This window comes from Acartia tonsa, chromosome 3 (genome assembly GCF_053477335.1).
Source record: "Acartia tonsa isolate MP-2025a chromosome 3, ASM5347733v1, whole genome shotgun sequence".
Classification (NCBI taxonomy): Eukaryota; Metazoa; Arthropoda; class Copepoda; order Calanoida; family Acartiidae; genus Acartia; species Acartia tonsa.
The window spans coordinates 14,206,623-14,230,735 of NC_137262.1; the positions used below are offsets into that span (position 1 = coordinate 14,206,623).

At 32.5% G+C, this 24,113-nt stretch overlaps 3 protein-coding genes across 9 annotated transcripts in view; all 3 read right to left on the bottom strand.

Annotated features, from left to right (window-relative positions):
- The window catches only part of LOC145313402 (uncharacterized), a 152,686-nt gene that overhangs the window by 73,556 nt on the left and 55,017 nt on the right, over positions 1-24,113 (bottom strand). The window lies entirely within an intron of this gene.
- LOC145315116 (uncharacterized) lies at positions 662-12,647 on the bottom strand. The gene is made up of 5 exons (XM_080155156.1): positions 12,497-12,647; positions 11,884-11,994; positions 1,371-1,415; positions 1,082-1,204; positions 662-842 (listed from the first exon to the last, which is right to left on the bottom strand). The coding sequence occupies exons 1-5, from the start codon at positions 12,499-12,501 to the stop codon at positions 761-763; spliced, it is 366 nt and encodes a 121-aa protein (XP_080011282.1). The 5' UTR covers positions 12,502-12,647; the 3' UTR covers positions 662-760.
- LOC145315117 (histone H4) lies at positions 13,329-13,760 on the bottom strand. Its single transcript, XM_080155158.1, has one exon. It carries the CDS (start codon positions 13,740-13,742, stop codon positions 13,431-13,433), a length of 312 nt encoding a protein of 103 aa, XP_080011284.1. The 5' UTR covers positions 13,743-13,760; the 3' UTR covers positions 13,329-13,430.

Here is a 24,113-nt window from a genome sequence, read left to right on the forward strand (position 1 = left end):
AAAATAAAAAACTTTGATTTTTTTCATTTAGATGTAGTACCTATAGGACTTGGCTTATGTACCAAGTTTCAAGAATCTAGCTCAATACTTAGACCATTTTGCTCACTGTTTAAGTTCAGAAGTTATTACGCCCCCCCCCCCTGCTTTAAAAAAATTTGTTGCAAAATTCCTTAATTGCAGGTTACTGTTTAAAGACATACTTACCCTTTTTTAGAATTTGTATAGAGTTGCTTCACCTAAAATATCGTGACTTATTATCCCAGGAATTATTGTTCCATAAAACGGATGAATAGGATATTTATAGCGTGAAAAATGTTTAATAATAAGTTAAAAATCAGTTTTAAATGAGAGTATGAACTTTCTAGTAACGAATATTGTGTTGTTAAGTTGTACATAACTGTAGCATGCATCACCAAGCAAAGTTTATAATCGGTAGGACAATTCTAACATAACTAAATTAACGATAAGAGTTATCTGTTGCGTGCAGACACTCATATATAAAAAAAGATTCGCTTTTTAAAAAACCCAAGTAAGCGGCAGGCAGCCTGGTCCGCACACTAACAACGTCTGTCATTACAAACCTCTTTTTCAAGTGGGTAGACTGTAAATACATGTATACTCTGCATAATAAGCCGTTTTTATTAATTAATCTAGAAATGTAAAATCAAATGACACTTTTATTATTAAAACAAAAATTTATTGTAAAATCTAAGCTAGTTTAATTTACAATTACAAATAAATAAATAAAATTTTCTGTGTTTTATATCTTCTGAATAGCTGAGAAGTAACCAACTCTACCCACGGGTTGGCTAGTATATGTGTTGCCTGGGCCTCGTGATGTTCTACAAAATTACAAATGAAATTACTAATTTATATTTTAACAAACCCAAATAATTAATTTTAAATGCTTGTATCTCATCAAAAACATTAATATAAAAAGGCCAAATTGATGCAAATAAAATTTAACAAAATTAATTGACATAATTCTTCACACATTTTCATGAAGCAAATTAATATCAAAGAACAATGGAATTAATATAAATCATAGATAAAGGAGTAATAGACAATAGATAAAACTTACTTAACTCCAATGACAGATTTGTAGAAGTTAGCTTTGAGAACAACTTTTTCAGTATTATCAGTAACACCAGCCTTATCCTTCTCCACACTGAATCTAACCTTTGCAAGCTCTTGTCTTAATTCTCTAGATAATCAAATTTATTTGATAAAATAAACTAGGAAAACATTTAGACAAAAAACCAGCAAAACATAAATAATTTGTTCAAATAAAAGTATTTAACACATAAAATTGAAAAAGAAAAACTAAACGAATACTATCAAACCCTTTTATAAAGTCTAAAATTTCTTACTTGTATCCTTTGACATGATTGTCAAGTTCTCGTCTTGCACTGTACCTAGAAAAGGGATATAATCATTCAACAATGAAATATTTTTCCAGAAAATATTGCAACTTTTATAGTTGCTCTTTAATCTAATTCAGTTTAATTTTCGAACGGAGGAAGGCAATAGGATTACAATAATTGTAAATCAGTAACTTTAAGAATCTATTTCATCTATAAGTGAAGAATCCCACATACATAGATTTATGGACTTTCAAATTTCATTCTGTATAATTTCATTCTTTTCAAAATGACAGTTTTTTTAAAATTCCAATTTCTTGCGTATTTTCATAAAAAAATATAAATATAAGGTAGAATTGAAATATTGCGCATAAAGCTGTTGGCTGTTGACAACTAAAATATGCTCCACTGCCAAAGGAAAAAATTTTAACAATCATTTTCTGCGTCAACGTCATGTCATTCTATCCTAAGAATATTCTCTCTCTTTCTCTATACCTTTCATTCATTCACAAACTAAATTTAGACATTTTATTATTTTTAAAAGCGAAGCTTTTCTATAATTAGGGTCGGTTTGTCCGTCTGGAACGGATAGCTTTTTTCGTTAATTTAGGCGTGTTAGAATTGTCCTATCAATTTCAAACTTTGTATGGTGGTTCCTGTAGAAGTTGGGTACGATTTAGAAAGCGTAGCAACTATATATTCATTACCAGAATGTCTGTACGTTCATTTTAAACATGTTGATTTTTTAACTTTTTTAACAACAATTGTTAAAGTGATGTAATCATCCGATTGATCTGATTTTTGGAGTACTGATTCCTATTACAACAAGGTACAATAATATAAGCGAAGCATCTCTATAATCAAGTCCTAAAATTGTCAATATTTCCTTAAACAGAACTCTGTATTTAAGAAGTTTTGTAACAAATTTACGTATAATTTTATCAAAACTTATATATTTATATTTTGTATATTCAGTTCTGTTACTCTACGCTTTTACAGATTTTGTCATCCTTGTTTTTTTCATAGAACACACCAAATTATTTATTACCCAAAGTTGACATAGGGTCATCAAATTTGTTTAAGTGTGTCCAATGATCCGTGGATAAAAAGATTTGTCATTTGCAAGGAATTTCCTGAAAATTTGTTTTTGTTGTACCCCCTGCTCATTTTTCATGTTAAAATAATTTGTACAGTTTTCTTTTGACCTTCAATATTTGAATATTAGTCTTCAATATTTTGTTACTTTTTTTCTACAATTGTCATGTAAATTTATATTTTCTAAAATATTTTGAAAATATTTATAGTTAGATAACTTAAACCTATTATATAAGGTGGTAAGATTTTTTTGTCTGTAGTTTGAAATATCAATAGTTATTAAACCGATTGGCTCCTCCATTTTAGGATAGCTTCACATAAATCCAGGAATGGTTTTAGGATATTTTATTTCTAGATTCAAGTATTGGTATTTAGACCCCCCAGATGCAAGGGGTGCAGCCATAATTGGTTAAAGAATTGAAAATAATTAATTATGAACTTTTTAATTTTATTTAAGGAAATGATGTCCATTTTTGACACTTAATTTCATGGGAATGGTTGAACTGATTGATCTTTAACTCGTAAAGCCATAATTCATTTGTAATTGCTTTCCTATTTATATCAAATTTTGTGATGTGCGCGTTTCTAAATATTTAAAATCTAAATATAACTAATGTCACATATTCATTAACTTAAATACGCAAAAAAAGTCCTAAACAAAGTTAGGTACGCAAAAAAGCCTTGAAGTTTGAAAAGTTGTTTGAGCATGTCAATTTTTTAGACAACTTTCCAGTGTTACACCTTTCAAGACAAACTTGGTCATAAAACTCATTCAATTTTCATGTAAACCGAACCTTATTACGTCCGTAAGTACGGCTCCTTTTTTGTGGCTAAAATGCCGTTTATATCTTTATTTATCTTGGCTTATAATACAGCTATAAAGCTGAAATTTTTGGTAAAGGTATAACCTGTACGTATTCACTCTATACATTGTTTTGTCTGTCAATATACGTTAATTTTTCAGTCCGTTATTTTTACTTTTCTTGATATTTTTCTAAATGGTTTTATATATCTGTGCTTCGCTACTTATGGATGATGGCATCCCACTTTATTAGATTTTCAGTGTTAAGCCATGTCTTTGCAAACGCATAAATAAATTATGCATTTTCATTTAATTGACAATTTGCAAGCTATAAATAATCTTCAATGTTTTAAATTAAATGGAAATTTTGCAAGTTTTTTATGCTGCTAATTTTTATAATTTTTGCAGCAACATGCATAATATAAATTTACTTTTGTTTAAAAAAGGAGGTCCTTTTCATTTATAGAGGATATTGCTCATTTTCTTCTATTGTTCTTACCCCAAAATAACTCTGAATTTTGTGTCATTTTGAAGAGTTGAAAAAAGTGACGTCTTAAATTCTTTTCTTATCTTTTCGGGTCATTTAGTGTTTTAGGATTGAAGCAACATTGACAGATTACTTAAAATTCAAGTATCTATTTAGGTAAAGGAAACAAAATTTTGTGTTCAAATTTTATTGACAACTCTTTACTTTCTGAAATAAAAGATATTTTTCAACATATTTTAAACTAATTAAAGATTTCTTACACAAAAATAAAACTTCTTTCAAAACAGGGTAGTTTTCTTATTAAACTAAACTTAAATGTAATCTGATTTTATTACAATATTTTCTAAAGTCTAATCTTTCTATTTGAAGTCGCACATAAATAAAATAAATCTTTTAGGTACAAAGAATTTTTATGACCTCTTATTTAAATAGGTTAAGACAATTTTACTTTTCAATTTTACATACTTTCTAAAAAATAAATCTAAAACTTTTAAAGATTTTACTTTAAGTTTTGTTTTGATGTTTTGTAAAAATCGAATACCAAATTAAGAAATTTCATTGATGGTAATAGATGGTAAAAACGCGTGTCTGCGTCCCTAGCAATAAGAGGGCAGTAGAATAGCTGAAAACCAAACATAGATTTGAATTTTAAGAAGAAATACCCTAAACCTATCCTGAACCTGTATGAATCTTTCCTAAGATCAGGGCCTAAGATGGAGTACTAAATCGGAGTATAGGTTAGCAAGATCCTAACGGGAAAAATCTTGATTAATAGGATAGGTAAAATCAAACAAGGACGTTATGTTGCGAGTGAGTTCAATAAATTGCTTTCTCTATCAATCTGTCTTTTTAATATATATTAAAATATAAACTTTGAGCAGAAAATTATACAAAACTGAAATATTTAAGATGATAAAACTAGTGCAGTGATGGTATGTACATGGAATTTTGCAGGTATTCTGCCTTGACTATTCTACCTTGACTTTCAGAAACAGTCAACTCAATTATCCGTATGATATACGTACTATAATAATAGCGTCAAGCTGTAAGGTATAAGTATAATATGTGTTGCTAATTAAATTCTGATTTTTTGGTGAAAAGTTACTACTACTACTGTAGTTGCACATCCTTATAATAAAGTAACAGGATGTTTGTCTGTGTGTTTGTACCGAAGGATCTCGCTAACCGCTGAACCGATTGGGTTCTCCTTAACAGGGTAGCTTCTCATAGGTCCCGGGAAGGTTTATAACTATTTTCTTGGGGGGTGGGACACCCCCAAAACATGAAAAATCCCCCCCCCCCAAAAAAATTTTTTTAAAATATTTTTAACTAAAATTAAAAATGAGGGGGGCGGGGCACCCGTTCCGAAAAAAAAAATTTCGCCCCCCCCCAAAAAAATTTTTTTTTACTTTTTCTTTTAAAATCTAAAATAAGAAATTTAATTTTTAAATTCAACTCTCTCCTCAAGTGCCCCTAGAGGCCTCTAGGGGCGTAGCCGCTAGTAATTTAATATTCTAAAAGTGTAAAAAATTCGCGATAGTATTATCCAGGAACTCCATGGCGGTGTAGGGGTTGTTTTAGAATTTTAGAAAATACATTAGATTAACCCCCGCCCGCAAACCTTTAAAACCCCTCATTTTATCAACTCCTCCTCTTCCCCCTCCAAAAAATCTAAAGCTTAGTCGTCCTAGATATCATTAAAAGGCAAAAAGCTTTGTATTATTTCATTTTATGACAAGGATAATGTACTTTTGAAAATATTTTTTTCCTTTAACCAAATATTTTGTAAATATTTGTAAAATGAGATCTAATTTTGCAAACAATTCAATGAATGAGAAAGAAAATACTGGAACATTCTAAAATCCTTAACATGACTGTGTCACTTTTGATAACAAATTTTCATAGCAAAAATGACGTTCTTAAAAGCACTAAAACGTTTAGAAATTATTTTAAAACTTAACATCTTCAAAAGATGAAAATTCATTTCTGCCCAAAATACGTGATTTGTGTACAATATCATTTCATTGCCTTAAAAAATCTTCCTTTTGAAAAACTGAAGATTATTAATTTAGTCGTTTTTATGGCAAATTTGCATTATTTTATTTTTATCGATAATATGACTAAAATTATACCATTAAAATCCATTTCAAGTTAGTTTAATAATAGTACTATATTGATAGGCTAACAGCATATATTCTTTAATATGAACAAAGTATTAGGAATCAGTAATAGATAATTGGTAAGGCTTAAATTTACCTTAATTGGGTCTTTGAATTTAGAAATACATTGTTATAAAAAAAGTAAAAATCACTGTGATTAAAAATTATGTAGGGGCATTCTGTTAATGATTATAGAGTTGCTACGCATAAATCTTAACTAAATATTAAAGGAATTGCCATGCTATATTTATAATCGAAAGGACAATTTTAACTTGCCTAAATTAACGATAAGAGCTAACCGTTACGGACGGACAGACATACCCACACTAATAATAGAAAAGATTTAAAAACAAGGATGACAACATCCATAAAAGCGAAGCACTGAAACGGTAGGACAAACGGACATTAACACATGTATAGTGTCATAACTAAATAATCATAATATAAATGTATAAGAGTCAAAGCAAAATTGTAAGTAAATTCGTTGAAAAACTGCTTGATTCAGGATAATGTTTATGGACATACTTACATTTTTAGGACTTGATTATAGAGTTGCTTTGCTTATTTAATTATACTTTGTTGTCCCAGGAATTAATATACCAAAAATCAGATCAATCGGATGATTAGATCACATAAAAATTTGTTGTTAAAAAAGTAAAAAAATCAACATGTTTGAAATGGACGTACGGACATTTTGGTGATGATTATAGAGTTGCTACGCTTTCTAAATCGTACCTAACTACTAAAGGAATCACCATGCAAAATTTGAAATCAATAGGACAATTCGAACATGCCAAAATGAACGAAAAAAGCTATCCGTTACGGACGGACGGACGGACGTACGGACGGACGGACGTACGGACGGACGGACGTACGGACGGACCGACCCTAATTATAGAAAAGCTTCGCTTTTAAAAAACAACATTATATATATAAAATTAGGACATGAATGTACTCTGCAGTCATACAATATACTTTTTAATGATATCAACGGAATGTAAGGCAAAAGAAGTAGAACAAAAACAATTCTTATAATAATGTGAGCTTTATAATAGATACCTTGTCATTTAAACAAATATTTCAAATATTTCCAAATGTCCACACCATGAATTAAGGCGTGGAAATCAAACAACAAAACATTTGATACATCTAAAAATCCTTATGTGTCTGTTTGTCTGTGCGTACAGAAGAATCTTGCTAACTGCTCGACCGATATGGTTCTCCTTAACAGTGTAGCTTCTCATAGGTCATGGGAAGGTTCATAATTATTTGGGAGAGGGTACGACTACCCTCCTAAGAGAAATCGCCCCCAGAAAAAATCAACCCCTCAAAAAAAAAATCTTTCAATAATTTTTCTTCTTAAAACTAAAATTGAAAGTAGGGAGTCGACTCCCCCCCCCCACTCATGTGCCCCTCGAGAAATAACAGCTAGTCTATGAATAAAACAATAAAATAGAATATTAAAAATTGCAAGAAATCTGCACACATGTGTTTAAAAACTAAAATAGTACAAAAATTGGGGTAAAATGTAGATTTGAAATGCCAACAGAATGACATGTGCATTCTCTGTAGGTATAGGTACGTCCTTGTCAGTTACAGATAAATAGTTCCATACTGTATACTTATTTTAAACAGCGGGGCTACTCAATCATTGTCTTTTTTCAAAGGAATAATTAATTTTTAAATCATAATTCTTTAATAATAAATTCATATCCTAACACTATCTAGTAAGCTTTAATCATATTTCAACAACACGATCGAATAAAAAACGCATTGTTTTTAGAAATTATATAATAAATCGACATAATATCTCGATAATTAGTCTGTTTTAAATTTTTACATTGCAAAACTTAATGACTTTACTTATTCTTGTGTGAAGTGGAATGCATGAAATTGGTGTGAATAGTTTTGAATAGTTTTGAATGTACCTTATCTATATTGATTATTTTAACATTCTTGTCTCTATTTTGTTTATATAATTTAAAAATACATATTATATTATTTAGAACTAGCGGCTACGCCCCTAGAGGCCTCTAGAGTAACTTGAAGAGGGGAGAGTCGAATTTGATAACCCAATTTATTGTTTTAGATTTGAAAAGAAAAAGTAAAAAAAAATTAGGGGGGGGGTGCACCACCCGTATTTTTTTAGTTAAAAATTTTCTACAAACATAATTTTTTTGGGGGGGGAATTTTTTTCTAGGGGCGATTTTTCTTGGGAGGGTGGTGGTACCCTCCCCAAAATAGTTATAAACCTTTCCGGGACCTATGAGAAGCTACCCTGTTATGGAGAACCCGATCGGTTCAGTGGTTAGCGAGATCCTTCGGTACAAACACACAGACACACAAACAGACAAATAGAATGCCGTATGTAAGACTAACAAGGATGACAACATCAATAAGTAGCGGAGCAGTCAAAAACATTGTATGAACAGTTGAAGAAAATAAGCTATTGAGAACAAGCTCCTTTGAAAAACTGTACTAAAAATTTCAGCATTTTAACTTTAACAGCAGCTGAGAAAATATATAGTTTATCTAGAGAAGTTTTACGTCACAACTTGCAGACGCACTATGTAAGTTAAAGATCATATGTTTGTTATAGTCAGACAAATATTGGTTTAAAGGGAGGAGTAGGTTGCGCTAAAAATCCGTAAAGGTGTGAGTTTTAAGGCTTAAAAATAGCAGTAGAACTGTAATATTCACTAAATATGTGTATTTCTTATTAAAAGAAATATAGGCAAAAATTTTTTTTAAGTTAACTTTAATCTTTAACGTTCTACTACTGTTTTTAACTTAAAAACTCACAACTTTTACGGATTTTAAGCGCAACCTAATCCTCCTTTTATTAGTAAGAGAAGTAACTCTATAATCAACACACACAAAAATCTACGTACGTATGTCAATTTTGAATTTTGATAAATATGAGATATTCTTACACAATATTTCATTTGCTATAAATATCCTGTTACTTGTTTTTTCAAAATATTGATTTCGAGATCGACCAGGCATATTCTCATAAAGCAAGCATTTCAAGTTTTAAATGTAGATATGTCATTGTGCATATTTATCTAATTTTTTAATATACTAGTGGATGCGTCCCTAGCATCTTGGGGTTCTATATATACGAATGTATACAGAAAAACAGAAATAATAGCCTAAAACCATCTCAGGACCTATAAGAAGACTCACTGTAAAGGCGAACTACATCGGTTCAGTGGTTAGCGAGATCTTTCACTACAGACAAAAAAGCTAACTACTTTACATAATAGGATTTATACATTAAGTTACATCATACTTCTCACGGTTAGTTTTTAGTAGCGAAGCTACTCTATAATTCACTATGTCCGTCCGTCAGTCAGTCCGTCCGTCAGTCAGTCCGTCCGTCCGTAACGCTATGGGGGAAATGGGATTTACTCAGCTCCTATAAAAGATAGGATTCTGAAATTTTTTGACAACATTCCCATCATTAAGGAGCACAATTAACTATAAAACATCAATGGCGGTCGGACGGCTTTTTAGCAGGTTTTAGGCTATTTTTTTAATTTTGCACATTTTCCCCCATATCTTTGGTGTTTATGGTCCGATTTTCAAAATTTTTTCAGTTAAAGATATCAAAATTAAATTTTCTGTCGTTTGGAGAAAACAATAATGACGGTCAGACTGCCTTTTTGCAGGTTTTTGGCTATTTTTATATTTTTTACATTTTCTCCCATATCTTTGGTGTTTATGATCCGATTTTCAAAATTTTTTCAGTTATACATATCAAAATCAAATTTCACATTGTTTGAAGAAAACAACTATGACAGTCAGACTGCCTTTTTGCAGGTTTTTGGCTATTTTATATTTTTTACATTTTCCCCCATATCTTTGGTGTTTTTAGTCCGATTTTCAAAATTTTTTCAGTTAAAAATATCAAAATTAAATTTTCCGTCGTTTGGAGAAAACAATAATGACGGTCAGACTGCCTTTTTGCAGGTTTCTGGCTATTTTTATATTTTTTACATTTTCTCACATATCTTTGGTGTTTTTAGTCCGATTTTCAAAATTTTTTCAGGTAAAGATATCAAAATTAAATTTCACGTCGTTTGAAGAAACAACCATGACGGTCAGTCCCATCCACAAAATTTTGTGCTTCGCTACGTATGGATGTTGTCATCCTTGTTTATTAAATGAATAAGTTAGGGTACAATGTTTGGCACTTTCGAAATAAGCAAATGATAATAACAAAGCCACAGAATACGATAATACCTTCAGAAAAATCGATGAAAATAGTTTTCATACTAAATTTTGTTTTTTTATATTTTTTTCTAAAATGTCATGACAGAAGATGCAAAATGTCGTCTTAGTTTTTTGAAAGGATTAATCTTCTCTGAAATCTAAATTATCAAAATATTTTTTTTGGTAAATGATTATACGATATATGTCAAACATTTTATCAGAAAGAAATATTTAAAATTGTGAAGTAGAAACCTGAATAATTTTTCTTGTGGAAATAGTTTTCTGCAAATGTTGATAAACATATGTCTGCTAGCATTAAGATGTTTGTACTGCCAATACACGTTGGGTTTTATTTAAAGAATTTCTTAAAAATGTTTTTTTTTTACATTGTATACCAATAACGCAATATTTGCTATCAGAAAACCCCCGACTAAGACTCGCCTACGACCCGATCTTTTAGGATTGCTTTGTAATTTACATTTTTGAAAGTCTTTTAACAGTATACACAGCAAATTCTCTCTTTTTTAACTAACTTTCCGAATAATATACCTAAAGCATTTGAATTGACAAAGGCTATGCTTATATTTTTACCATTCAAGTTTATTTAATATTCTAATAAATAGCGCAACCCTCCAAGTTTATGACTACTTTTCATGAACATATGATCTAAAGAATAAGCTCTGACGCAATGTCATATAAGGATATTATAATATTCATTAAAAAAATTGTTATTTTAGCATATATGTTACATTTTACAGTGTTTTGTGGCTCAAAAGAAAGACAATTAAAAATTATTTCATATTATATAGTTTAAATTACATAAGATAACCTAGAAATAGTAAAAAATTCCCTTTCTTTTTTTGTCGCAAAAGAGAATTCAACAAAGATTTTCATTAAAAAACACCTTAGTGTAAAAATTAAAAAGTTTAAACATGGTCACAAAAAGATTCAATTAGTTTATTAAATGTTTCATTTTCAACAAATGACGATTAATTTCTATTACAAAGAATAAAGTGTAAAAAGATATTCTCGTTTTAATTTTAAGCAACTTAAAATGCATTTTAATACCTTTTAATGATTTATTTTTTAAAACATCATTTTATAAAATGTTATTTTTTTTTTTAAGTTATATATTATAATGTTTTAAAATTTTCTTAACATTTTGTTTTAAATGTAGAAAATTGGTAATTCTAAACATTCAAAAAATGATTTTATTAAATTTTCATCACTTAAATTGCATGTTTGATGAAATTTTCAACTGATAATTCAAGAAAAATCGTTTAAGTTTTATTATATTTTACTTTGAAATGTTAAAAAAATATATTATTGTCAAAAATGTGGAAGTTATACTTTCCTCAAAAAAAGACCTAAAACATGCAAATTAACCCGTGTAATGAGATTTTTTTTCTTTCAGGTTTAATTTTAAGTAATTATTGATATTTTTTGTAAAAAGGATTTTATATAAAAAGTTTTAAAACTCGAGTTATGTAGTGGTTCTAAAAAAGGTTGCGAATTTATGCAATTTTCTTGCAAAAAAAATTTTCTAGGATTTTAAAAATAGCAAAGGGTGTTATTAGACGTACTTACAGATACAATTGCTAAGTCATTTTGGCCAAACACTAAAATAAAGTTTTGACATCTGAGGGTCCAGCCGTGTTCTAAATAATGTTGCATATTAAATCCGTGAGATTTAATAATGTTTCTTTGTTTGACGGTCTTAGCTTTTATGGATGATGATATCCTTGTTTGTTTTTATGAATTTACCTCTGGCCAGGTAGGAAAGGTTTCTTTTCAACATATCCATGTCTCTGGTACTTCATGGCAGTCAGGGAGGAGATCTGGGGCCAGCTCCAGTTATATCCAGTTGTGTGCCCGCTATAATATTATAATTTTTAAGGGATCTTAGGGGATAAGACAATGGTCGATAAATTGATGTACATCCCCAAGGAATATACACATAAATTACTATTAGTGGTTATAAACGTTTGGACATTCAACGTAATGAACCAAGGAATCAAAATTCAATAAAAGTCCCCGAAGTTGTTAAGTCAACGAATAGGAAAACGTTAAAATAAAACTTACACAGCCTGCAATTTTTTGACCTAAGTTTTGTTTGATAAGCAGTTAATACTATTTTTTTATTTATTTCTAAAAAATAAACAATAATAAAATTATAATTTTAAGAATATTTTGTCACAACACCGCCCTCAGGCGTTTTTCAGTCCTTGGATACTTGTATTATATTGTGTTAATCATTGTTTATATAAAAAATAGTTTATTAATAAATTCTTAATGCAATGTAATTACCATTTATGAATGTTGAATATTAAATGTATATGTTGTTTTGTCCCAAAAAATGTTTGAATTTGACATATACCTCATTCTTTACTGTGTAGGTTGTGTGTTCTGTAAGATACTGTAATGACTAAACAATATTTCCCGTTTACCAAAAATATATAATTTTTCTTTGTAAGCGTGTCAAAACTGCAAGATGTTTTCGCTGAGTACAGCGCAAGTAGCGGTCAGAGTATCATTTACGGAGATATTGGCGCGCTGCGCGCACTGTCCATAAGTATGTTAAGTAAAAAGAAACGCGCGCATCGACAAAATATACTGTGTGGATGGATATAGAATACGTGGATATATTGACAGGGGAAAATTTGTCGTATATTAGAGGTTGAAAGTATGGATTTAATTTATTGGTCAGTTCGTTCACACTATAGAAGGGGATGGGTATTATCGTTATTTTAGCCCGATGTGGGCATCACTTTATTAGAGTATATAAAAATCTGGTGCAACATCCAAGTTATACTATATCGATTACTATGTGCTAGGTTACAATAAAAGCTAGGGTGAGAATTACGCAAAAAGAAAAGCAAGTTCAGATTTTTATTGTTGTATTTCTCTTTTAAATAGGTATTTTTATGGTGTTACTTGAATTATAAACTTCTTTTCTGACAACACTAACTGTATACAAATTCTAAGATTCAAAAATGTATTTTTTTCCAAAATAAAATTGATTTCATATTATAGAATAGATATATTGCTTTTATAGTTTAAAAAATCGCGTATCACTGTGCACGCCACTTTTATAGTGCAGTGGTTGTGAGAAATCTTATTCTGGAGAATTTTCATCTGCATGGACATTTATTTAATTAGAACAAAATCATTTCTGATCACCCAGCCGCATATTTGCCGACCCCTGGTATTAATTGTACTATGAAAATTAATTTAATTACAGGTAAAAATATCAAAATGATTAATATGGTGGGTCCTATATAGGACCGTTTGTTTTCCGTCGTGCAATAAGTTTATCCTCCGAATCCGTACAGGGTGCGGCCTTGCCTCTTCAGGGCATAGACAACATCCATAGCGGTGACAGTCTTCCTCTTGGCGTGTTCAGTGTAGGTGACAGCATCCCTGATGACATTCTCAAGGAAAACCTTAAGAACACCACGGGTCTCCTCGTAGATAAGTCCAGAGATACGCTTGACACCACCACGTCGAGCTAAACGCCTGATAGCGGGCTTGGTAATACCCTGGATGTTGTCTCTCAACACTTTCCTGTGCCTCTTGGCGCCTCCCTTGCCGAGTCCCTTTCCTCCTTTGCCTCTGCCGGTCATTTTGGTAGTTTGATTTAAAAAATAAACTGAACTCTTCAACTTGCAGACGCTATACTTATACTCTGCTCAAACAAATCCCTCGAGCTCCTATTGGATGAATGTCTTAACGTATCGGTCAACACAGACAGGTGAATGTACATAAGAAGATCTTTTAGTGCATAGAGGTGAAGAAAAGGAGTAGATAGGGGGAGGAGTAAGGATTAAAAGGACAGAGATGGAGAGTTATAGAGTATTTTTAAAGGAGTTAAATAGAAATATCTACTTTAAATTACTTATTTAACAGATTTACTTCAATTTTAAAGTACATAACGACAATAAAAAGCTTTTTTTTTTATCATAGTCAACTAATAAATGTTTGTTAAATTACGTTAATATAATTTTTTTTAAATTTCACTAATATCAACGACGACTTCTTATTATTAGACCTCCAAAACAATTTAACCATTTGCAATTAAGCAACAACAGAAATAAGTCCCTTACTTTACATAAGTAGCAGCCGAAAAAATGTAACTCCTTATAGACAGATGAACATTTTTTTTGGGATTGTAGAATTGCTACTATATAGAAAAGTTTATGAAAGGCATACCGACTTCAGTATAAAAAAATCATGTATACCGCTTAAGAGATAATAGAATGTACATTGTACAATGCGAAATTTAGCTTTATAGATAGAAACATATGGCTAACTTGTAGACTAGCTACGCAACTAAAAAAATCTCTTTGTAAATCTGTGGTGCTTACAACTAATTCAGTGCCTATATATCTGCTCTGGATAAGTTCTAACAAAGTTTGGTTCCTAATTGTAGTTTGGCAAAGTTTTGTGAAAAGAAATTAAGATATTGATTCTAAATGTTCTCTGATTTGTATGCGGTGGTGGTTGTTAATACTTTTCTTTCATAAGTAAAATATAGTCAATTAAAAAAGTAAGTTTTTATATTAGAAACCATTGTGCCAATAGAACTCTTTAGGTTAGGGAAGCGTTGTAAAGTTTTCAAGAGTTGAAAGCTACTTTTTTGGTTTGTTTAAGTCTTGAGATGATTATAGACAATTTTAACTCCTATCTCTCCTTGATGTTAGGGTTGCAACCGCTAGGTTTTATATGTGAAATATTGTAACTTGATGTTGCTACGCTACTACTGAACAAAATTGGCCTTGATTCCATGAGCAAGAAATTACGGACGGACGGACTGACCTAAATTATAAATAAGCTTTTCGTTTAAATAGTTTGCTTCCAAAATTAAAATTCAAGAACTTGAAGAACCTATGGTATAACCATTGCTCACCCATAGCCTAGAGAAAGAGGAGAGTATATTTTAAAGGGGTTAAGTAATCACCCTTCTTAGGACTCAAAAAAAAAACACATCACCTTTAAAGGGGGTTTGTTCCGTCTACCGGCTAGTGAGATTTTTCTTATTCAGACAAACATACACACACAGACATCCTTTAAACTTGCATAACTAAATGTACCTCTGGATTTATATTGAACCCGAGACAGACATATTGACCTGAATATATTTTTATTCACAAATGGATAAAAATGAAGTAGAACTCCTTAGAGAAACATATTACCAGGGTTCGGAAGCCGCGCTATCAGCCGCGCGGCTGCGGCTGCGGCTGAATCCTAATTTGCGGCTGCGGCTGCGGCTGCTTAAAGTTATGGAAGTGGCTGAGGCTGAGAGTGGCTGAGGCTTAGTGCGGCTGAGAGTGGCTGCGGCTGAATGCGGCTGAGGCTTAATAAGAATTGGGGTGGCTGAGGCTTACAGTGGCTGAATTGGAATTTTGTGGCTGAGGCTTCGAGCGGCTGAGGCTTACAGTGGCTGAGGGTGGCTGAGGCTTACAGTGGCTGAAGGATTTGTGGCTGAGGCTGCGGCTTACTGAAAGCCGCGCGGCTCATAGCGGCTGCGGCTTACAGTGGCTGATTGGAAAATTAAGCCGCGCGGCTGAGTGAGGCTGAGGCTGAGAGTGGCTGATAACATAATTAAGCCTCGCGGCTGATTCTGAGGCTGCGGCTTACTGAAAGCCGTGCGGCTGAGGCTGTGGCTGAATTAAATTCAGCCGCGCAGCTGAATGCGGCTGCGGCTGAATACAATATTAAGCCTTGCGGCTGATCTTATGGCTGATTATAAAATAAGCTTTGCAGCTGAGGCTTCGGCTAAATTGGATTTTTTAAATGCATTCTAGGACATTTTTTGGAGAGTTGAGGGTGGTTAGGGGTTGTGAGAATAAGAGTGGAGGGAAGAGGGGGGAGGACAGCAGGATTTTTTCAAATGTTTGATTCAGAATTAGTACCCAAATTTTATACTGGTACCCAAAGTTTTATACTGGTACCCAAAGTTTATTCTGGTACCCAAAGTTTTATTCTAGTACCCAAAGTTTTATACTGGTACCCAAAATTATATACTAGTACTCAAATTTTATTCTGGTACCCAAAGTTTTATTCTAGTACCCAAAGTTTTATACTGGTACTCAAAGTTTTATACTGGTACCCAAAGTTTTAGTCTGGAACCCAAAGTTTCATAATGGTACCCAAAGTTTTAGACTAGAACCCAAAGTTTTATACTGGTACCCAAATTTTACTGGTAACCAAAGTTTTATACTGGTACACAAAGTTTTATACTGGTACCCAAAGTTTTATACTGGTACCCAAAATTTTATACTGGTACCCAAAGTTTTATTCTGGTACCCAAAGTTTTATACTGGTACCCAAAGTTTTATACTGGTACCCAAAATTTTATACTGGTACCCAAAGTTTTATACTGGTACCCAAAGTTTTATACTAGTACCCAAAATTATATACTAGTACTCAAATTTTATTCTGGTATCCAAAGTTTTATTCTAGTACCCAAAGTTTTATACTAGTACTCAAAGTTTTATAATGGTACCCAAAGTTTTTATACAGGTACCCAAAGTTTTAGACTAGTACTCAAATTTTATTCTGGTACCCAAAGTTTTATACTTGTACCAAAAGTTTTATACTAGAACCCAAAGTTTTATACTGGTACCCAAAGTTTTATACTGGTACCCAAAGTTTTATACTGGTACCCAAAGTTTTATACTGGTACTAAAAATTTATACTGGTACCCAAAGTTTTTTACTGGTACCCAAAGTTTTATACTAGAACCCAAAGTTTTATACTGGTACCCAAAGTTTTATACTGGTACCCAAAGTTTTAAACTGGTACCAAAAGTTTTATACTGGTACTAAAAATTTATACTGGTACCCAAAGTTTTTTACTGGTACCCAAAGTTTTATACAGGTACCCAAATTTTATACTGGTACCCAAAGTTTTATACTGGTACCCAAAGTTTTATACAGTTACCAAAGTTTTATACTGGTACCCAAATTTTATACTGGTACCCAAAGTTTTATACTGGTACCCAAAGTTTTATACTGGTACCCAAAGTTTTATACTGGTACCCAAAATTTTATACTAATACCTAAAATTTTGTTTTAATATTGGTACCCAAAGTTTTATACTGGTACCTTAAGTTTTATACGAGTACCCAAAGTTTTATACTGGTACCCAAATTTTATATTGGTACCCAAAGTTTTATACAAGTTTTTTAGCAGTAGGAATTTATTTCAACATCTTTAGTTATGATGCGCTACATGTTGAGCCACGGTCGAGGGTTTCTATGACATTAACTCAAGGTCCAACAACCCTGGATAACTAAGGGGAATTATATCTTTCCTTTGCGCCTGTTCATGTTGCACACCTAGCACCTAGGAACCATTTAATGTCTTCAGTTATAACGTAGTGTCTGCGCGAGATTCGAACCTATTACATCCCTGATGACAAGCAGATGCGCTACTTGTTGAACCTTGGGGAACCAATTCTTTCCTTTTCTGTATTAGTTTAAGTGACATCTATCCAGCAACCAACTTTTTTTATTGAACTACCTGCCTGAAAGTTTTATGGTAATGAGTTACGCCTGTTTATGAGCCAAGGAAATCCTCCTACTCCAACTTTACATGTTGCACACCTGCCATAGCAGCAGTAGGAACCATTTAATGTCTTCAGTTATAACGCAGTGTCTGGCCGAGATTCGAACCTATTACCTCCCTGATGACAAGCAGATGCGCTTCTTGTTGAACCTTGGATAATTAAGGGGAACCAATTCTTTCCAATTTAAGTGACATCTATCCAGCAACCAACTACCTGCCAGAAAGTCCTATGGTAATGAGTTACGCCTGTTTACGAGCCAAGGAAATCATACTCTAACTTTACATGTTGCATACCTGGCATAGCTGAAGTAGGAACCATTTAACGTCTTCAGTTTTCGCGCAGTGTCTGGCCAAGATTCGAACCTATTACCTCCATGATGACAAGCAGATGCGCTACATGTTGAGCCATGGTACGCAGGTTAAATTTGTCTTAAAAATAATCATCTTTAAAATGCTTATCATATGTACACTTGCAATAAATGTATTTGTCATAAAAACTTACCTCTTATGAAAAATGTTTTTTTACAAAAGTGCTTTTTATTACAATTATTCATGGGTATAATTTTTATGACTAACTTTTTATGTCACATAATCTTAATGACAATGTAATTATGAAGTTATTACAAAAAATACTAAACAATAGGTACTGGAAAAAGAAGAACTGAATTAATATAATTTTTTGGGGGGTAGGGTGATTTTTATTGGGTGGGGAGGGCCAGGGCGAGTAAATCACATTTTTAATTTTGGGGTGATGTTTAATTTTTTTTCTAAGGCAATTTTTTTCTGGTAGTGTGATGGTACCCTCCCCCAAAATAGTTGTAAACCTTCCCAGTACCTATAAGAAACTACCCTGAATAGGAGCACCATATCGGTTTAGTAGTTAGCGAGATCCTGTAGTACAAACATATAGACAGACAAACAAACAGACATCATAATACTTAATGATCTAAAAATAAGACAAATTTTCATTTTGAAATATTGGAGCTCTGATAGCTTTTTGGTACGCTAACAGCTTTGAACCATCTATCATCCGGGTTCGAATCCCAGAAGAAAAAAAAATTTGTGGGGATGAACGGTGACTTTTATTATTTTTTTATGGGAAAATAGGGGGGAGTTTGGTTGAGCACCCACCAGTTTTAATTTTAGTTTTTTAAAAAATTCAAAAACTTGGAAAAGGCAATTTAAAAAGTTTACATTAGTTCAGTAGTTATCGGATTCTTAATCTACAGACAAAATAACTCTCTATACTTTATACATTTCCCCAAAAAAATTATAAACTTTCCCTGGATCAATAAGAAGCTTCACATTATCACTTTATATAATAGAATATGTGGATATATTAAAAAAAAGAAAATTTGTTAATAAAATTATGGACCTCATTTATTGGCCAGTTCATTTATATATCCCATAAGAGGGGAGAGATGGATTAAAGGGGGTGTATGGGGGTTATTGTTATTTTAGCCAGCTGAGATTATTTCTTTATCAGAGTACATGAAAATATGGACAACATCAAAGTAATAATATATCGATTCATGTATTGCTTATAAATTCAGAAATTGTATAACATAATGATAAAGATAAAGAAACATTTTTTTTATAATAATTGCAGTTTCGAAAATAAAATCAATTTTAGTAAGCATCTTTGTAAAATAAACAAAATCGGATGATATATGATAATCATTTAACTATTTCAATCTATCGAGTACATAAAGATTATGTAGATTTTTTTGCATATTATACAGGACAATTTATTGCATTTTACAGACCTTTTTTAACCAACTTTAAAAAGTAAAATACATCGCTGTTTAAATTTTTTTTGTTAGAAAACATATTAGGATAATTTGTGTTCAAAATAAACACACACACACACCCTCCCCCCTCCTCAAATCTTAATTTAATTATTTTCATTAATTTAAAAATACTATGAAAAATGAAATATGTATAAATCTTTTTTTTTGCATAACTTTTTTAGTGTCTCTCATCAACCACAAAGTATTAAATACATTTAAAATTGAAGAAATATCTAAGTAGGAGAAGCTTAATTATATAGAACAAGTATTGCGTACCTAAACGGAAAAATAATAGAGAAGCTACTATATAACTTGAGTATCACAAAAATTGATTGCCCCCTGTGAGGTTTGAACTCACGGTCCCTAGTTTACAAGACGAGTGCTCTACCATTGAGCTAAATAGGCCACTTGTACAAGAAAAAAAATTTAAGATAATGCAAATTCATAGTGAATATTAAGTAAATTCTGAAAAATTTGTATCTTTTAAAAACAATAAAATTAGGCAAACGTCAGTAGGGCAGTTACCCTATAAATAGTATTCAATAATATTCATAAGTATCAACGTTCAAAAACGTATTGCTCCTGGTGAAATTCGAACTTATAACCCCGGCATAACAGTGTAGAAGAACCGTGCGCTAACTGATTGCGCCACTGGAGCTCTTACATTACAGGTTCAAACTTTTTGTAGTTGTTCGAGATGGTAGTTTCTATGTTGTAATTTCAAAAAAAACTTAAGATAAAATTTTTATAAAAGAATATAAAAAAATTTAAAAGTATAACATTTAAAAAAATTATTTTTGGGCGATGGAAATGTCTGACCCCCACCCCAAAATTAGCTCAAAACCATCCAATGTCAATATATATATAACTAGCGGCTACGCCCCTAGAGGCCTTTAGGGGGCACTTGAGGAAGAGAGAGAGTCAAATTTAATAACTCAATTTCTTATTTTAAATTTTTAAAGAAAAGTAAAAAAAAAATTTTTTTTGGGGGGGGGGAATTTTTTTTTTAGGGGGGGGGGCCTCCCCCCTCATTTTTAATTTTAGTTTAAAAAATTTAAAAAATTTTTTCTTTTTTTGAGGGGGGGGATTTTTAATTTTTTTGGGGGGTTGGGGGTGTCCCACCCCCAAAAAAATAGTTATAAACCTTCCCAGGACCTATGAGAAGCTACCCTGTTAAGGAGAACCCGATCGGTTCAGCGGTTAGAGAGATCCTTCGGTACAGACACACAGATACACAGACACATAGACATCCTGTTACTTTAGTAAAAGGATTCCTGAGAAGGACAACATTGTCAGTTCAGTGGTTGCTGAGATCTTAAGCTTCAGACAGACAAAATTAAATGAAAATTAAGCCCCGCGGCTGAATTGACGGCTGAGGCTTGTACTAATTTAGCACCTGCGGCTGCGGCTGGGGCTTACAATATCTCAGCCGCGCGGCTGTGTCAAAGCTGCGGCTGAATTAAAAAAATTAAGCTGCGGCTGAGGCTGCGGCTTACAAATATCAAGCCGCGCGGCTGCGGCTGCGGCATAATCATAACTTTGCAGCTGCGGCTGAGGCTTTCTTGAAGCCGCGCGGCTGAGTGCGGCTGCGGCTTCAAATTATTAACAGCCGCGCGGCTGAGTGTGGCTGAGGCTTCCCCAACTATAAGCCGCGCGGCTGATTGCGGCTGAGGCTTAGAGGGGCGTTGGCTGAATGAGGCTTAGTGCGGCTGAGGCTTAATGTGGCTGAATTGGAGTTCTGTGGCTGAGGCTTACAGTGGCTGAGGCTTACAGTGGCTGAATGCGGCTGAGGCTTACAGTGGCTTATGTTTTCTTTAAGCCGCGCGGCTGCGACTAAGGCTGAGGCTTATTGGGTGGCTGAGGAAGCCCCGCGGCTGATTTTGAGGCTTCTCGTAAGCCGCGCGGCTGATGGTGGCTGAGGCTGAGGCTGCGGCTGCGGCTTCCGAACCCTGCATATTACAAATAGAGTTTAGGCCTTATTCGTTAAACATATCATTTAGATTTAGTTTGTGGTTCATTCATGAATCTTTTGATAGAAGGAAGATAAGTTTTGTAAAATTTTTTCAATTTTGTTTTCATTGTGATGTGTTTCAGCTCTGTACCAATTCTTTTCCGCCACTCACAAACAATCTCAGAACATATTGTTATGCCTCTAAGGATCGGCGGCTTCGACTGATTATGACCAAGGCTGCAGCTCATGCAGATTCGGCTTATTGTTCTAAAATTCAAATTTAGTTGCAACGGTTGATGGTAGCTGAATGTAGCTGCGGTAAATTGCGGCGCTGTTGTTACTGACCCCTATAATAGTTACCTTATAATACCCCAAGATTAAATGCTGGTATCTTATTCTTAATATATAAACTATGACACTCTATGTTTAAACAGATGTTGATCATTAATGAATCTACCATCAGCCTTATTCCTCTACATTCCTATTTTAAGAAGCGCAGAAAATATACTAATAAGATAAGTCCGTATGTCTATCTTTACTATTATCTTATAACCCCAATTTTATATATTCTTCTGCTTCGTAGGATTTCAATAGATTCCTATAACCATAAGAGTAAGACATAGAAGCCTGTTCAATCTTTATAAACCGAGTTTTTTCTATAAGTATGTTCAGTACGTCTGTGGGTCATGGTTAGCTGTATCCTGTAATTACGCAATTTTGCAAGCTTTCACACCCTCCAAGTGTTTAAAAATGTTCGTTCGTTCTGCCGTTTGATTTCAGAGCTTCGCTTATTGATTTTGAATTTATACTATGTGTTATGTTGTATTGTGAGGAAAGATGTCTTTAATGTTATCACTGCGATAGTTATGGATAATATCCTTCTTGTTTAATGTACATATAGAGTCAGAGTGTAGTGCACTAACCATATTTTACCTAAAATTGCTGCCTTTCCCTTGAGACAAATGTATATGAGGCTTACAAATGTAAAAAGTATATAAAACTTGAGTCAATCACCAAATTAACTGCCCTTTTTTCATGTGCAATAAATGGACATATTCATTTCATTATGTTATCATATTAGTTCTTGCATTTGACTGCGGATACACAAGAATATGATTTTTATTTAAGGATGACTGACAGACTACCTTGCTGGGACATCCAGGTAACAAAACATTTAAAAAATCATAATGATATTAAAACAATTAAAAGTACTAATGATAGATAATTTAAACTCTAAATATTAAATAATAATTTTTTTCTTAATAATACGATAAAACTGTCAATAAAAATGAATATAATAACCAGGATATTGAACCAAAAGAAGAACTAAAAAGCAACATTCTCTCTTTTGTAAGAAAATATGAAAAATAAGATTGATGTTATGAAATGTCTTGGTCCTTATTGCTAAATGTTGTGTATAATGTTAAATGGTTTATCTTCGGGAATAAAAAGTCTCTTCACTTTTTTTGAGAAACAAGGGTTATACTAAAATATTCAGGAATAGCATATAATTTAGACTCATTCTCAATCAGAAGTAGAGGGAAAAAGTGACTCAAAAATCAGCCATGTGACGTCATAAAAATGACGGATTATCCATCTCTTTTTTAGAAATTTTCTTACCCACTTCTCCTCTCATCTCCCTTATTTTTGTGACGTCACATGGCTGATTTTTGAGTCACGATGTCCATCTAAAATCATAAATTAAGCAAAAAAAATGATCTTAAAATTTAGTGCTAATGTCTTAACCTCTTTTCGAGGAAGCTTTGTGTTTATCAAGATCGAAATTAATTCCTTATCATTATCCCAAATTAAGCGCAAATGTCGTCTTGTTTGACTTTCCTTTCATAAAGTGACGCGGTATGGATTGTTTATATATTTGGATGCGCCCACGTTCGTTACTTTTGAATGAGATATGAGTGTGTGAAGATTTCGGAGAACAAAATTGGGCCTATCATTGGTCTCATAGTGCGTGAACAACCCTAGTATACCAGGGATTTGAAACCATAAGAACTTCAGGTAGAATTTGTTAATTTTATTAAGTGGAATGGTGTATAGGACGATTATATTTAGTTTAAAAGGCTTGAGCCAGCTAACATGAAACTTTATTATGATTAATTATTATGTTTTAGTAATTTTTTATGTGCCTTTATTTTTGCATTTAACAATGATTTATTAAACCAAATAATTTTCCTTTAAAGCCAAAGTTTCCAAAGATTCTTAACCGTAGAGAAAAATGATTTTAAAAAGCAATTAAGATTACGTGGTTATAAAAAAACTGGAATTATGAATTAATTGATTTTGTAATTTCAGGACTTTGAAATAGTTGCCTCAATAAATCTATAATCAAACCTGCTGTTGAAACTTGATGGTTCCTGGTATTGGGGGTTTGTCTGTAAGTCAACAAGATCTCGAGAACTTCCCGCTAATTCGGAAGTCACACTCAACCAAAGTGTCATGGTTGAGACAATTTCAAAGTATCTGAAGAATAGGCGTTAGCATTCTTCAAGAGATCAATAGCATCCAGTGATTATTGATGCAATAAACTGTGACAATTTTTTCTGTGAAATAAGTACCTAGTGAATCAATATGCCACTAACCAAAAAGCAGAAAATTGAGCGAGCTATCGCTATTGGCAGTGAAAGGCTAGAAGTGTTTGACGAACAGTTAAAAGTGTTTTATGACAAT

Excerpts from the sequence above, each read along its gene's own strand:
- LOC145315117 (XM_080155158.1), bottom strand. The coding sequence starts at position 13,742 with ATGACCGGCAGAGGCAAAGGAGGAAAGGGACTCGGCAAGGGAGGCGCC.
- LOC145315116 (XM_080155156.1), bottom strand. Across the intron at positions 1,205-1,370 it reads AATCATGTCAAAGGATACAA|AGAATTAAGACAAGAGCTTG; the intron begins GTAAGAAATTTT and ends TTGATTATCTAG. Across the intron at positions 843-1,081 it reads AAATCTGTCATTGGAGTTAA|AACATCACGAGGCCCAGGCA; the intron begins GTAAGTTTTATC and ends GTAATTTTGTAG.